The sequence below is a fragment of the Polypterus senegalus genome, chromosome 4 (assembly GCF_016835505.1).
Source record: "Polypterus senegalus isolate Bchr_013 chromosome 4, ASM1683550v1, whole genome shotgun sequence".
Classification (NCBI taxonomy): Eukaryota; Metazoa; Chordata; class Cladistia; order Polypteriformes; family Polypteridae; genus Polypterus; species Polypterus senegalus.
The window spans coordinates 28,431,791-28,448,190 of NC_053157.1; the positions used below are offsets into that span (position 1 = coordinate 28,431,791).

Genomic DNA, 16,400 nt, shown 5'->3' on the forward strand with positions numbered 1-16,400 from the left:
TGCTAACCAGAGACAGAGAAAGCGTATGAAAACTATGAATGCTCAAGTCAAATGTTTTCACTGCATGTTATTATGCAGTATGCCGTTACTGTTTTTCAGATATTGTGTGATGGACACCAGTTGTTTTGGCTCATTTTCTATCTCTTTATTGTTTGGCTGCTAATTAAGGAAAAAGAACATTTAAGGGGTCTGAGTCTTCAAGAGCAAGTCAAATAAAATGAATTGAAAAGAAGTTAATTAGCAGCCAAAACACGTCAATCATTAAGAAAAGGGTTAGAATGAAAACCAGCAGCCAGGGTGGTCCTCCAGGACTGGAGTTGGCAACCCCTGCTCTATACTGTATAAAATATTTTCAGATATTTTTCACTTTTATTTAGAAAACAGCCATATGTTTTGAAAGAAAAATGCAAGTCCTCCACTGCATATGTTTTTTATCTTTAATTTTTATATCCTTATTAGATGCAAAGATGACTTTTTGTACATTCTTTCAACTGGTACAGTACAGAATATAGGAAAAGTGAATTTCAATTAACGTTGTAGGACATCTGACCAGCAAATGCCCAACACAAAGTCATTCTCTTTAGTCAAGCTAAGCATAATAATAAAACATTAAAATTCTTGTGATTTTTTTTTATCAGCTAGCTCTCCCTATATTCTCAATAAATAGCTAATGCCCTACAAACCTAATAGCAGCTTTTGCTACATTAGCAGTAAATCAAGTAATTCCTAAAGTGTTGCACATTTGCAAAGTGAAAGTTAACAATAATGCTTCATCGTATTTCCGTTCATCAATTGTACAATGAAACATTTAGTCTACACACAGTGCAGTTAGTGTTCTTATATAAGTGTTGTTTAGCAAATTATGTAAATAAAGAAATTCTTCAAATATATTACTTGATTACTTTGGAAAGCACTTGTATGTTGAGGTAGTTTTCTTTCACTGAAATTTACACGTGTTTAGGCCATGATGCAGAATATTGTTCAGACTTCAATTTCTTGCTAAGCGTGTCAGTTTACCTGACTGAAGTTACTGTATACAGTAGTAGCAAAATTCTGAAAGTATAGACAAAACTATAATTGGGTAAATGATTTGTTTTCTGTTTAAGTGCTCATTGTCTTTTTAAATTCATAATTGTAATATGGCAAACATAGTTTTACATCAAAATATTTTACTTTGTATTCTCATTGTCCCTTCACTAAAATAGATATTTAATTTTTACAAAGTAAGGCACTTATTGATGCACTAAGAAAGTCGATCTCAGCCTTTCATTTTTAAGAAAAACCTGAATATGGTGTTACAAAAATAGTGTAGATGTGTTCATGATTTTGGATTAACATCTGCTAAAATTTTATGATTTCTGACTTAATGTATATACAATAGTTATCTACCTGAAATGAGGAACATGGAAATGCTATGGATGAGTTTTGTTTGGGGTTTACATAATCTCTCCATTTTCACAAGGATTTACTTCAATATTTCATATATGTAATATCAAGTTGATTGATGTCTCAGAATTGCTCTAATGTCCATTTGTATTAATTACGTGTGTGTCCGTTTTACTTTGGCTTCCTATCTAGAACCAGTTCCTCCTTTATGGTCCCTCTGACCTTGTATCAGGTTAAAAAAAAATAGAAACGGAAAGGCTGATTTGTTCTAATGTTGTTCATATGTTATTGTACAACCCGCTCTGAAATCATGCATTTATGAGAGTATTTCTTTTGAATACTGAAAATTCTTTCTGTAACTATTTGCTTATAGGCAATCGATTCAAATGTGCTGGTAGTGCTACACTTCTGAATCAAATGCTGCAATTTCTCTTCTTCCTGCAAACTGAACAGCACTGTGTATAGTATAAAACATTAGTGTACTAATATCTTTTTCATTTGGTCCAAAGTAGCTGGCACGTTTTAGTGTATCTAACACACATGGGTTGCAGGAAGCAAGAAGAAAACTAATGCCAACTTCCTTATAGTCATTACGAACTCCCTTTAAAGTGCTTATGCCAGATGTGTCCAGAAATTGAATGGCAGAACAGTCTAATACAATTGTGTGAAATTCATGATTCTTAGGAACCAGGATTTGGTTGACTTGACAGTTTCCATTATCTTGTACATTTTCCTTTGCCCGCTTGGCAGCCAACTGTTTTGCTTTCTTCTCTGCTTTATTTCTTTTGGCAATTTCCAGTAATGGGTCAAGCCTTGTTGCCTTGTACAACGATCTCAAGAAAAAATCTTTATTTGCATAGTAGAGTGGTGCTTGGAAGCGGAAAATCTTGACTTTCGGTACAGCTGTAAGATTTTCATATTCTCCGGCATCCTCATAGAAAACAGACCCCTGAATCTGACCCAAAATGGCTACATGAGGAAGCTGAGTCCTTGCCACTATGCAAAACATAGAGAATACAACTCCAACCAGCAGTCCCATTTCTGTGCTGATTAAAGCTGCAGACAGCATGCTGACTATCCAGATCAGAGTGTCCACCTTGCTGATACGCCACTGCTTGGGCACGTCCCTAAATTTGCGCAAGGCACCTCTTAAGCTGACAATGATAATGCAAGCCAGCACACACTTTTGTAGAGAATAAAACAGGGGTGCAAAGAACAGAAGGACAAGGAGAACTACCAGGGCACTGATTACACTAGAAACTTGTGTCTGGCAGCCTGTTGAGTCTTTAACCATTGTTTTGGCAAGAGCAGCACTTGTGGTAAAACAATGAAAAAAAGAAGGTATGATATTACAGAACCCAATGGCTAGCATCTCCTGGTTAGGCCGTACAGTGTATCCGTGTTTTTTAGCAAACATCTCTGATAGGGAAACTGTAAATGCAAAGCTAATTACTGCAAGAGGTATAGCATCTAAAGCTACCCTTGACATTAGATTTAAACTGGGCACTTGTGGCATAATGAAGCCAGTGGGAATTGCTCCTGATATGCTGGATCCATAGACACCATTGAGGTCTGCAAAATGGGACACTAAAGTGGCTGTTACTACCACAAACAGTTCTGTTGGCAGAGGTATCTTTAATTTGTGCTTATAACGGTCACCAAGTTCTTTGGCAGCTACCAGAACTGAAATGCATAAGGCACTGGTGATGAGGTCACAAAAATTAGTCTTATGAATGTTTTTTAAAATGTTTATCCATGTAATCACAAAATTGCCAAATCCTTGGTGGCGAGGGATTTTGACCCCAAGGAGGTACTTGGCTTGTACAGTTAAAATGGTAAGTGAGGCACCTGTGGCAAAGCCATCCAGCATTGGAGATGAAAGGTATATTGAGACAAATCCCAGTCGCAGAACTGCCATCAGCACCTAGGAGAACACAAAAAGGAGAAAGTCACACTTACAGTACAATTAATTTAAAGTAGAGTATTTATTTTAAATTCCATGTAACATTTTAGAAAATAAATAATATAGCATAGATTGATTGAAAATTTAAAAAGCTTTTGTTTTTATTTTAACAATCAATTAGGGTTAAGAAAAAAAGAAATGCACAAAAAATGTTCTCACCATTTGTCATGGTTAACTCTTATACTCTATGTATATTAATATTTAAAAGAGAAGCTGAGATAGCTTTATGTTTTTATGGTGATATAACATTCTCAACCTCTAGCAACTTACAGAAACTATTTAAAAGGTATAATGTAACATTAGGAATGAGAGGAATGTAGTGCATCCATATTTGCAATATTGTGTTAATTACGTCAAATGACTATGGTAATCTTTTCAGTTACTTGTATAGAATTTGTCTATATAATTTCTAGGTCAGGTGTCTCCTACTCCAGTCCTGGAAGGCCCTAGTGGCTGCAGGTTTTCTAACCCTAATTAGTCTACTGTTTTTGCTGCTAATTACTTCTTTTGAATTAATTTTAATTGACTTGTTTTTTAAGATTTGTTCCCCTGAAATTCTTCATCCTTCCTCTGAATTGCTTGATTTCTTTCATTAAATGGCACTCAAACAGAAATTAAATGTGAAGTAAAAGAGCCAACAGTTTTTTTAATTAGACTCTGATTCTTGTTATTAATTAAACTCGTTCTTTAATTCCATGGCTTGTTGCTGCTCTCATTGTTCAATAGCATACATTTTCGAAACTGTTGATTTTCTCTTTTCTATCAAGAGCACTGGTAAAATGTTTTTGGGGCCTGAGCGGATCAGCATCCCTAAGACCTTCACCTTTCTTTATTTTCAGATATTGTATGATCGACACAGTTTGCTGGTCATGTTTTGGTTCATTTTAGATAGATAGATAGATAGATAGATTGTTTGGCTGCTATTTAAGGAAAAAGAAACAATTAAGGGGTATGAATCTTCAAGAGCAAATCAAGTACTGTAAAATGAATTTAAAAGAAATTAATTAGCAGCTAAAACAGGTCACTAATTAAGAAAAGGGTTAGAATGAAAACCTGCAGCTGCCAGGGCCCTCCAGGACCAGAATTTGGGACCCCTGGTCTAGGCTCATACCATGGATTGAAAAAACTTCAAAATAATTGATTAATCAAATCCATCACTTTTTTTGGCTAAATATTTCAATATCCATATCAGACATTGGTAGACCACTTTGGAAAATAATTTTAACTTGGAAAAAATCAACCACTTATTCATAGTTTCTTGAGAGTTCTGGAACAACCTGAATAGCAAAGGAGATACCCTTCTGCCTTTTAAAAACTCACAGGAAGAGGTGCTACATCACTTACATTATAGCATTTGCTTTAAATTTAGACTAAGTGAGGTGATATACTTATTATGACATTTTTCTGGGGGGAAAAATAAAATATTTTTTTTTCTTAATGTCACCTTTCAGTATACTACTGGATATATGCATTCAGGAAGTATTCACTTTCTGCTCTGTTCCTTGTGTTGTAGATTTCATTTGGATGGATAAATGGATAAATTTGCCATTTTTGCCCATCAAGCTACACTTCACAACCCATAACGACAAAGTGAATGCATGTTTTCAAAAAGGTTTACAATTTTTTTAAAAATAAAACAAAACTGAAATCGATCAATCATTTAAGTATTCAGACCCTTTGCTGTGGCACATGTTGTGCTCAGGTATATCCCTTTTGCTTTAATTATCCTTGAGATGTGTCTGGAACTTGATGGGAGTCCACCCATGGCAAACTGAATTGAATGGACATTGTTTTAAAAGGCATACACCTGTGTATGTACAGTACCACAATTCATGCTGCAGGAAGGATAAAAACCAAGCCATGAAGTCCAAAGAACTCTTTAGACGTCCGCAATCAAATTGTGCAAAAGATGAGGGCAAGGGCCATTTGTAAATGGTTGAGTGTTCCAATGAGCAGTGTAGCTTCAATAATTATGAAATGGAAGAAATGACAAACTGGCCGAACTGAGTAACCTGGCAAGAAGGGCCTTGGTCCTGGGAGGTGACCAAGAACCCAATGGTCACTCAAATGGAGCTTCAGAAATCATCTTCTGAGATGGGAGAACTTTGGGAAGGACAATCATTTATGCAGCGCTCCATCAATCACGCATTTATCGTAGAGTAGATACTCTATTCCTACTCTACTCTACTCCTAGACATTCTTGAGTAAAAGGTATATGACAGCCTACTTACAGTTTATCAAACACCATTTAACTCTTTTAGGGCCGATGTTGATTTTTGTCAAAAGGAGGAGTTGACAATGGTTAATCAACTCTAAACGGTGACAAAACCAACCGTTATGTTTTAGTTGGACTCTCATTGCTAGAAGGAAAGTTAGCTTCATTGGTCTTGACCGAGATGTCCTGTGCTCCTGTGAGAGATCAAAGCGGACGTGTAAGTCAAAATATTTTGTGGACAACATTCTGCCTATTCTCTCTGAACTGGACTATGACTAGTCAGATTTTGATACAAGTGATAGAAAATGAATGTGAGGTTCCAGCTTCAGCTGACTAGTCCCCAGCTAATCGTGGTGCTGAACAGGTTCGAGTAGCTGACACGCCTACGGCATTGTTCGCCTGGGAGGACTGCCACTTAACAATTATAAGAGGTATAAACCAGATTGCAATAAACTGTGACAGTGACCACTGCTGCTGCCCCAGCCACACAAAGACAGCCTGGCAGCACGCCTGTCACACATTCTTGGCAAACTGGCAGCCACGGCATGCAGCAACAGATGTTTAATTTTGATTTCTATGTTAAACCATTGCTTTTCAGAAAACTATGTTTTTTGTAAAATATATTCAGCTCTCAAAGAGTTAATCTATTATCTACATGCTCTCAGAGTTGTTTATCTGGTCTTATAAGACAAAAATTGAACTCTTTGGGCTCAAGCACTATGTCTGACGAAAACCAGTCACTGCTTTTCACCTGCCTAATATCACAGAGTAGCATGATGGTGGCAGCATCATGCTTTGGGGGTGGTTCTTAACAGCAGGTACAGGGAAACTGGTCAGAGTTGAGGGAAGGATTAATGCAGCCAAATACAGAGAGGTCATTAAAGAAAAACTGCTCCAGAGTGCAACTTCACCACAGAATGGGGTGACTGCTTACCTTTCAGCACATCAATGACCACAGCCAAGACAAAGCTGGAGTGACATTGGTACAAGTCTCTGTCTGCCCTTGAGTGGCCCATCCAAAGCCCAGACTTAAACTCCCAAGGCCATCTGTGGAGAGACCTGAAGCTGGCAGTTTACAGCTGCTTTCCATCCAGTCTAAAAGAGCTGCCAAGAAGAATGGAATAAACTGCCTAAATACAGATGTGCAAAGCTTGTGGAGACTATTTAAGAAGACTCAAAGCTGTAATTGACAAAATGATTCTACAAATGACTGAATTAAGGGTTGAAATACTTATATAAATGAGAGATTTCATTTTTAATAAATGTAAAAACCTTTCTCAAAGCATATTTCACTTTTGGGTTATTAAATGCATATTGATGTGCCAAAATGGCAAATGTATCATTTTTAAAGTAAATCTAACTCATAAAAATGTGTGCAGAAAGTGAAGGGATCTGAATATTTTATGACAGCCCCGTGAACAGAGTAAAATAAGGAACTAAGTGAAAGAATATGGCGCTCTATGTTCAAAAGTTAAAGTACAATATTATTACCTGGTACACTCCAGCTAAAAAAGTTAATGCTGTTGCCACACCAATTGCATAGCATTCTTTCCCACATTCCATGTTGAATACTCCCAAAGTTAAATTCACTGATGACACATTAGTTTTACTGGAGTTAAAAAGGTCTTCAGGGCTTATACCTTCCCAACGATTGTCCTCACTCAGATCAAAGCCGGCTAGCTGTACCTCCCTATCCACTACTTGACCAACCATAAGACTCAGCAGGCTAAAGATGCCCACGGAGATGTGCCTGGAGGTTCCCATGAGGAAGTAGATAATATTACTGAAGAAAGAAGTGTAAAGGCCATAGATGGGCTGTAAACCAGCTAGAAGGCAGTAGGCAATGGCTTGTGGAACCAGGATTATTCCAATAATTAAGCCTGACATGACATCTCCCCACACGTATTCTTTAAACCTGTACTTTGGCAGCCATTTGACAACTGGGAAAAATCCAGTTAAAGCAGACTGAACTTTTTTAAAAGAGAAGGAGCAACTTTTTTGTATTTTGCTTTTGATGAGTCTTTTGATATTCTTTTGTTCTGGTTCTTTTCTGTGCAATTGGAAGTACAAATCCAATTTCGCTTCTTCCATTTCAGTGTCTTGTTGCTTTTCTTCGTACGGTGGATAGCTTCTAGAAAACAAAAATAAAGTTTTTTTTTCATTATTTATTACACATATTTAGTTAAGTTTAAAAGAAAATTAACCTTCATATTGTGAATCTGAGCTGAAGTTATGGTTAATATATATTTAGACCTAGTACACTATACAGAAAATAACCCTATGTTCTTTAAGGCTTTGTGTCCTAAGATATAAATTAAAGCTGAATATCTATATCAATTGTTTAAAAGTGCTGGGTTCAGTTTTTTTTTTTTAAATATGTAGTGCCTTGTGTCAGCACAACTTGTCACTTTTCCTGTAAATATCCGTACAGTTTTAAATAGGATGTAAAAAATACTTAAGAGCTATTATGTACTCTGTAGTTTAGTGAAATAACATTTTGCAAATTCATAAGCACCAAAAATTAGGACAAGGCAGGTATCAATAAGATTAGGGTAATGTTTGACAAAGACAGTAGTGTGATCAAAAACAAGAATTGGTTTGAATGAAAACTGTTACCATTGTTACTTAGGAGCAAGTTTAATATTCACTATTTCTGTACTGATAGACATTTAGTACTGGCTGTTTTAAGTGCTTTTTACATAATATATTAACATTAAACTATAAGTTGCTTGTGTTATGCTTTCTGTACCGTACAAATGTGCAGAACCCTCTGGATCCCACTCTTTGGTCATCAAAGGCTCCACACCATGGTCAGGTTCTTTCCAATCAGTTTATTTATCTAGGCTTAATTTCTCCCTTTAAGATTTTTCTTTCATTATGTGGGTAGTTTTAAATTTCTTATGAGTTGTGTTTGGATGAAACTGCTGTACATCCTGACACATCCTACTATACATCCTGCTAAAGAGCTGCAGCTGCACGCGATAATACCTCCCCTGGGACAACAGAGGTCAGCCCCCCTGGCTTGCGACTGTGCCATGGGTTTGGAGCATGAAAGCTCAACCCTGCTGGGGCCAGTGGCCACCACCATAGGGCGATGGAGAATGGCTGAGCCCTCCTCTGCATACCTGGAAGTGCAACTGAAAGAAGATTGTGGAGCACATGGAGCACTTCTGAGTGCTCTATAAAAGGGGCCATCCCACTCTAGTCAGAGAGCCAGAGTCGGGAGGTGGAGGACGAAGCTTGAGGGAGGAGTGGAGGCAGAAGAGACAAGGAGAAGAAAGGGACTGTATTTTTGGGGTTTACCGGTGCTTATATTTACAGTGGTGAACAAGGAAAAACCACGTCTGCACTGAAATAAAACCTGTGTTGTGCTGGGACTTGTGCCTCTGTCTGTTGTGTCAGGTGTTTGGGGAGATGTGTGCACCTTGGTGTCCATAGTGTTGATTTTCAAAATACTAATAAGCAAAGCACTAAAAGTATGTTCAGTTAGAATAAGCGAGGTTAGTAAATGAAGGATTGATAAATTAGTAAAGATTCTCATAATGTTTATATTTCTCAACAGCCATGTGTGCTTTTGAAAAAACCTTTCATTGTTGCAAATTTAGAATCAACAGTCTTAACTAAGAATACAGTATGTGATTAGGTAAAAAGTTCAGTAGAACTAGGAATTATCATTTTTCATTATTTTGTGTGCAAGGTGGAAACTGCATTATAGTTGTGTTATTCATTTATAATTTGTATATGTTGGGTATTTAGATCAATGTAACTATGAATAATACAAATGCAGTTTTCCTGAGAAAAACTGTAAGGTCACTGTTCCATCTCGTCCTGCCTATGTATTTCACCTTCTCTTTCCAGCTGTGGAGTGAATTTTCCCTCAGTGTCAAACCTTTTTTCAGTCCCATTTCTTCACATAACATATTTTGGGACTACTTTGGATTTTTAAGATCTTTTTAGACCGTTTCTGTTCTTCATGAACTTTGGTGTTAATTATGACATTAACTAGTAATCATCAAAGATTTGTTGTTTCGAGTTGAATGTAAGCTTTGCACTTCTTTGCCCATTCTCTGGTGTGTTGAGTTCATCCTTACCTTGTATGGCTCTCTGGTTAGTGTAATCTGGCGGTTAAAGAAGTCTTATAAGAAATATGAAAAAGACCCAGTCATGTATCCAAATAATAACACAAAAGTTTTCAGGTATAATTTTCAGAACTAACAATTGAGCACAAAGAAGGGGCACAATAAATAAAATGTATTATTATTTTTATTATATGCTAAACAAGCACACATTGGCAATAAATATGGACAGTATAGGTTTTCGGCTGCAGTGCCTACAAGCTTCCTATCCAACCACTTTTTTAATTTGTAGCTAATTATTACTACTGAAGGAACATACTTATTTTGCCTTGATTTTAGTTAACTAGTTAAGGTTTAAAGCCCTTGATGTTTTTTTTTTCCCTTAATTAGTATCCAGTGATGCAAAACAGAAATATTTTTTGTGAAAAGCAGAAAATTGCAAAAAAACTTTATTGACACATATAAAGTAGCATCTGCTGCTCTGTTAATTAGGTTATTGTTGTAAACCTTTGGGTAATTTATTTGATTTTGCTACTGCTTTGTTTATTTCAGCAGTGAAGGCTTATTTTTTCCTTTCAGTGTGAACTTGCTTTACTTCTGAAAACATTACTCATATAGGAAGAAAATTAGTTTCAAGGATTTTCAAAGAACTTGAATGGCTCTTAGTGGTTTTTAGGCATCATGTGCGACTAAAAACTTCCACTGTTTTATCTCGGAGATAGATTTTTATGCTTCATAATGGGTCAATGGCAGGGCTTATGATAGAAATGTCAGAGGCTATTTATTACTTGTGCTGCTTCTTACAGTATTTTCTCAGCTTTCATCATAGAAGTCCCTGTGGCTTCACATTAAATTATTTTGCATTTAATTGAACGTCACGTTGGATATTTCTAAATGTGTTTTTTTTTAATAAATGAAGAAACAATTTATGTTAGTATCACTACTACTATTACTACTACTACTACTAAAAATAATAATAATAATTTTTCATTTATAACATGGCCTTCAGTGCCCAAGGACTTGGTACAAAGCATAAGAAAACGTTAAAAGAATATAAAACGGTGCCAGTAAAAGATAACAGAATTATGGAAAAGATTTAGTAAACTGATAACATTTAAGTCTATTTTTAAAAACTGGTAATGACTTGATATTTTGCTGTTAATGAGCTATCCTTTTGTAATGATCAGACACAAGTGGTCTAGACAAGAAATCAGCTGCTTATCCACAGGATTACATATCCATCTGTCCATTCATTTCAATTATGCAGTTTAATAGGTATAGAAAAGCGGCACTTATAGTAATATGTGCAAGGCAGAAACCAATCGTTGTCTGGGTGTCAATCCACCATAAGGTATATTTGCTGCTTAAATCATAATATGTGTGCCTGTGACTTCTTATTGGTAAATGGAACAATTAAGCAAAGACCTTCTCATAAGAGAATTTTGATGGCAACAAAAAAAGAAATGGACTTAAGCATTAGAATATACTGTATGAAGTAAAATAAGTTATATACTGCAGTGTTTTTCTGGTTGCCGACCTGAATAAAGCTTTTAAGAGTGTGTATATTGCTGACTTTCAATCATTCTAAAGGATATAAAATTCGCTGCATTCTTCCTATTTCATTAAAACACTGCTAGGTACATACAGTTATAATGGTTCGCCCTTTCCCAGATGGTTTCACTATACAACACCACTTTTGGTGGTGTATTTGAGTCGGATAGCAGTTCAACCCCAAATCACCCTCGAATCCCTTCCTGAGATGCTGATAGATTAAATAATATGGCTTACACAATATCAACAAAATGACAGTGGAAAACAGACAAGGTGAAAGTAATTGTATTGAATCAATCTTATAAAACTATACAAACATTAATGGCAGCAACCAAATTCGTGAACACAGCTCCCTCCACACCCCAACAAATACAGTACGCATATAACTCGAAAGAAAGAAAACCATTGACACAGATAACCCACAAAGTCCAAGCAGTTCTGACACATGATAATATCAGTCCTTTTTCCTTTATCTGTTTTTCCAAGAGTCTCCAAATGCGCTATTCCAGACAAGCAAGGATCGCTTTTAGCTCACCCACATTAATTTCTTCTGGCTGTCCCTTCTGCTTCTATTCCAGAGTGGGTCAGGTGGCGAAGTCTTCGAGGTGGCCACCTCCATAAGTGGGAGTGGGCCCCAATCTGGGTGAGGCAATCTTTTCTCTGGCCATGGATAGTCTACATTTGCTGTTTTTTTTCTGTAGTTGCAGTTGTGTTGAAAACCTCCCTGCTCATGCCTTTTTTAACTGTATCTTAGCATCCTTTCTCCATGACAACCCCCTGGAAGCAACAAGAACAGACCACGCCCCCCAAAAGGTCCTCAATGTACCTGATTTCCCCCACACCACCACCATCTTACAGGTGCTTGGGTAGCCACAGGGTTTACAACGAGGATGGCAAAGAGACAAAAGGGAAATCAGATAACATTTATGTGGCAGTGCTACTCAGTGTAGTGCTGTGGTGCTTTTGCGTAATTATTTCAAGACAGCAAGGTTACATTAAAATGTATTTTTAATGCTCATTTGCAGTGTAGTATTGTAGTTAAGACTTTGGATCTCAAACCCTGAGATTGTGGATTCAAATCCCACTACTGACACCTGCCTATGCACCAATTGTATCTGAAATGTTTTAAGTCTCCTTGGATAAAAGTTAACAAACAAATAACTAAATAGTAGTAAGAATTTAGTGCATACAATGTTGCACTTGAATCAAAATGCTTATATAGTAAACATGTTGTAAATGAAAATATACAGTATAAGTGACATTTTTTACTTGCATGTGCTAATCAACATGCAAAACACCGCCATTCTCTGACACCGTAACTAGTAAGTAAAAACTACCTTGGCTCCAAACTTGTCTTCCTTACCTTAAATAATTATCTTATCTGAGAACATCTGCCTACTTTACCTGAAAACTCTTGGAAGAAAAAAATAATTTAAATGATCTTAGTATAAGTCTGCAATGTAACAAAATGTGAAGGGGTCTCAAAACTTTCTGAATCAAATTGTATATATGAACTTTTTTCTTCAAACAAAAGTGTGAAATATGTTAATTACACACATCTCCATTGTTGCTCTGTACTTAGTTTTCTAACTGTAGACCATCTAGCTACACTAGTCATGTATGCCTGTAGTTTTTTGGTTTTACCTTTTTATTTGTTATGAGAAATGCTGTAGACTAAACATAATTTCAAATGTGTAAGTGAAATTACCGTTTCCAGCTGTGTTTCAGCCTCTTTGCTAATTCAGTCAACTTCATTCACTCATAATCAGCAGGTGCAGTTAAAAGCAGCAATTTTTGTATAGTGATATAGTAGAATAATGGTTACATTAGCTTCATGATCAGTATTCTTTGAATTATTTTAGCAGACCTTTCTCTAGCCTTTTCAATATGTTCCATGTGATTTGTCTGCAAGTAACGCTCTTTAGCACACAAAGTAACCTTTATACATCACGCACTGCCATATTTTTATATCCAGGTGGAAACTAGGCCACAGTGTAGTTCCTTGTTTTGATTTGAGAGCTGTTTCATTAGCAGTGCTGGTTGTGGTATGCTGAAATATCTTTTCATTTACTTTTTTGCTTCAGTTAAGGGCTTGTTCATTGTGTGGCTTACTCTGATTTTTATACTTGGCAATTCACTAATTTATTGCATAGAGTAACATCCCCATCTTATCTAATTAATATGTAGTACTCTTATATATTTTATTTCTTCATTCAGTAATTATTGTTAATCTTGTATGTGCGTCCTGGGTATGACGTTAATCTGTATCTATCCCTGCATGTAGGCCCTCCAACCTGAAGGGAAAAACTTGGGGGTTGGTGGCAGAATTGGCACAGCAGCCACCATTAAAAAAACCTCACACTGTTCCATTCCATCTGAACTTGTGTGGTGCTGAGGTATCACCCGTTGCAAGGCTGCACTCAGGTCCTGAGTTGGTTTGTCGTGTGGTGAATGCGGCAATGCACTGTATCATTGCATGCTCCTAACCTCCTCTCTCTTGTATGTGCAACCATCACTGTGCACAATCCGATCACCCAGTTTGCCACATTCAGTCTGTTACCTGACCAAAAAGAGTAGCCGTTTTACTGTTAAGTGACTTCTCACAGTGGCTTATCTCCATTAGGCTGTTTCTGTATGATGATGTCAAAATGTCTTTAATGTCATGAACGGTTGCACATTTACTTAGCCTCCCTGATATTTTGACTTGTAGGTATTATTTTCATTTTAGTTTCAGCTTGACATTTTGGCATAAGCTGATGTAATATTGCCATTTACTTTTTTAATTCGAATAAGCAGACAGTGTCAGGCAAGATGGCTTTTTAACAAATGTTTTCTGTCACCATACAATTTCATGGTCACCAAGTAGTCTTTAGGCTGTAACTTATCTCCAAACCAAACATTTCTTATAATATTTTTGCCACTTTTAAATTTGCTTTCATTTCAGAAGTAGAAAATCACATGACAGTTTGTGGTACAAGTATAGCATTTAGAAAGTGGCAATAAGAGCTGTTAGACAAAGATGACCTTACCCCAAATAAAGTAAAACTGGAACAAGTACTTAGATTATATTTTGTCTTAGAGACATCAATAAACATAATGCAACACAGATGCAATACTTTCATACTTTTCTAAAATATTTTTTCCTTTACATTTCCAGCTATATAAAAGTAAAGTGGTGACATAGTGTAATAATACAAGAATAAAGGTGAATTCAAGAAGTGTTTTTCTATGTCTTCTCCTTTGTAGAAAACACTATGAAATAGTTTTCAGTATAACACTGTCATTTCCAGGATATTTAGCCTCAGCTAAAAAATGTGGTTTATGCATTATTATTTAAAGAAAAGAAATATGTTTTCCAGGTTAAGTTAACATACCCTCTAAATAATTATTATAAACATGTATTCTTTTTAAAATGCACACCGAAAAAATGTTATTTTTTAAAAATCAATTTTATGCCACTCTATAGGATGTCCTGAAATTCTGTATTTTCCCAAAGTGATATTTTTGTTTCATAATTTTATTGCAGTTGCTTTAAGATTTAACATTGCTTTTGTTCACTTTTTTAGTGGTGTTTTTTTTTTTCTTTTCTTAAAACTCCCATTTCTGAGACTGCTTCTTTTCAAAGGCATCTATTGTGTTCACTGATGGACAGATAACCCCCACCACCACTCACGCTTACGTGTAGTTTACTTGGCTGTGAGTGGGTTTCCATTTGAATTGCCAGACAAAGCCAGTCAGACTGCCTTTTCAGAAATGTGCTGCAGTGATCTTGAAAATGTACTCACCCGTTTACAGCAGTTATCTTTGTTCATCAGGCACAGAAAGATGAAAGTGAAAACCACATGGGAGGTACACTGTATTGCCTTTTCTGTGTTCTTCCACTTGAACTATAATTCAGCTCGACTGTACCGTCCAGTGAACAGCCTATGATGATGTGTCTCATGTAATATTCATAGAGAAATGGGCAGTTCTAGCAACCCACATGTCTGTTTTATAGGCTGCTCTTGTAAAAAAAGGGAGGAGAAAAATCAGTCCTTGTGTGTTAGCTTGCCGTTCTGGTTGTTTTCCTCCTAACCAAGTCCAGTACATGCATCAAAGCAATACTTGTGCAATTTGCCTGGACTAAAGGGCACTTCGAGTCAATGTTTTACTTACTTAAACTGTCTTATCTTAAGCAATACCCACCAGACTATTTTTTGTTTTATTTAGGACATTTTTTTTTTATCTCTTTCTCCCCTCATAACCTATTTCTAGACTCCGAATTCACTATTAATCTGTACTTTGCACACAAGGGTTTTAGCACAATCTGTAATGTTTTATGCCCATTATCATTATTCTCTTTGTGCAATAATGCTCCTTAAGTCAAATGTAAGACTTAAGGCTTGGATTTAACTTCTTGTACTGTTAAGAAATAATAGGAAAAAAAGCTAAAAATCAAAATACATAAATTCCAAACTTATTGGAGCAACTAGAAGCAGATTGACAATTCTCTCCAGCTCTCGGCTAACTGTATAGCTGATAGGCTGCAGGTTCTGTATATAGTTAGAAATGTTGGGCAACAAAATCCTGAAACATCGTATGAAACTATGTTATAAGAATTCTATTATAGAAAATGTAATAAGGGACAATTCCTAGGGTCTGCTCCAGCCAGGTCTAAAATGTCTTATTAGCAAAAACAATATTATTTAATAAACCAAATGGTAATGGAGAAACAAGCAAAAGTTGTACTTGATCATATCTTTTGAAGACAAAGACAAAACAGTAGCAAATACCTTCCTCCATTTCTGGGTCTTAATAAACGTATACCTATCCATCCATTATCCAACCCGCTATATCCTAACTACAGGGTCACGGAGGTCTGCTAGAGCCAATCCCAGCCAACACAGGGCGCAAGGCAGGAAAAAAACCCCAGGCAGGGCACCAGCCCAATGCAGGGCACGCGCACACACACATACACAAACCAGGCACACACTAGGGACAATTTAGGATCGCCAATGCACCTAACCTGCATGTCTTTGGACTGTGGGAGGAAACCCACACAGACACGGGGAGAACATGCAAACTCCATGTAGGGAGGACCCGGGAAGCAAACCCAGGCCTCTTTACTGCGAGGCAGCAGCGCTACCCACTGCGCCACATATCCTCTATAAGTTGTAATTTTGTACTTTTTAAGTTTATTTATCTATAAAGGATAGGAAATTCTGTCATC

At 36.5% G+C, this 16,400-nt stretch overlaps 2 protein-coding genes across 2 annotated transcripts in view; one reads left to right on the forward strand and one right to left on the reverse strand.

Annotated features, from left to right (window-relative positions):
- idua (alpha-L-iduronidase) overlaps positions 1-16,400 on the forward strand; it is a 135,832-nt gene that overhangs the window by 18,392 nt on the left and 101,040 nt on the right. The window lies entirely within an intron of this gene.
- slc26a1 (solute carrier family 26 member 1) lies at positions 385-15,137 on the reverse strand. Its single transcript, XM_039750381.1, has 3 exons — positions 14,977-15,137; positions 7,056-7,695; positions 385-3,310 (listed from the first exon to the last, which is right to left on the reverse strand). Exons 2-3 carry the CDS (start codon positions 7,653-7,655, stop codon positions 1,787-1,789), a joined length of 2,124 nt encoding a protein of 707 aa, XP_039606315.1. The 5' UTR covers positions 7,656-7,695; positions 14,977-15,137; the 3' UTR covers positions 385-1,786.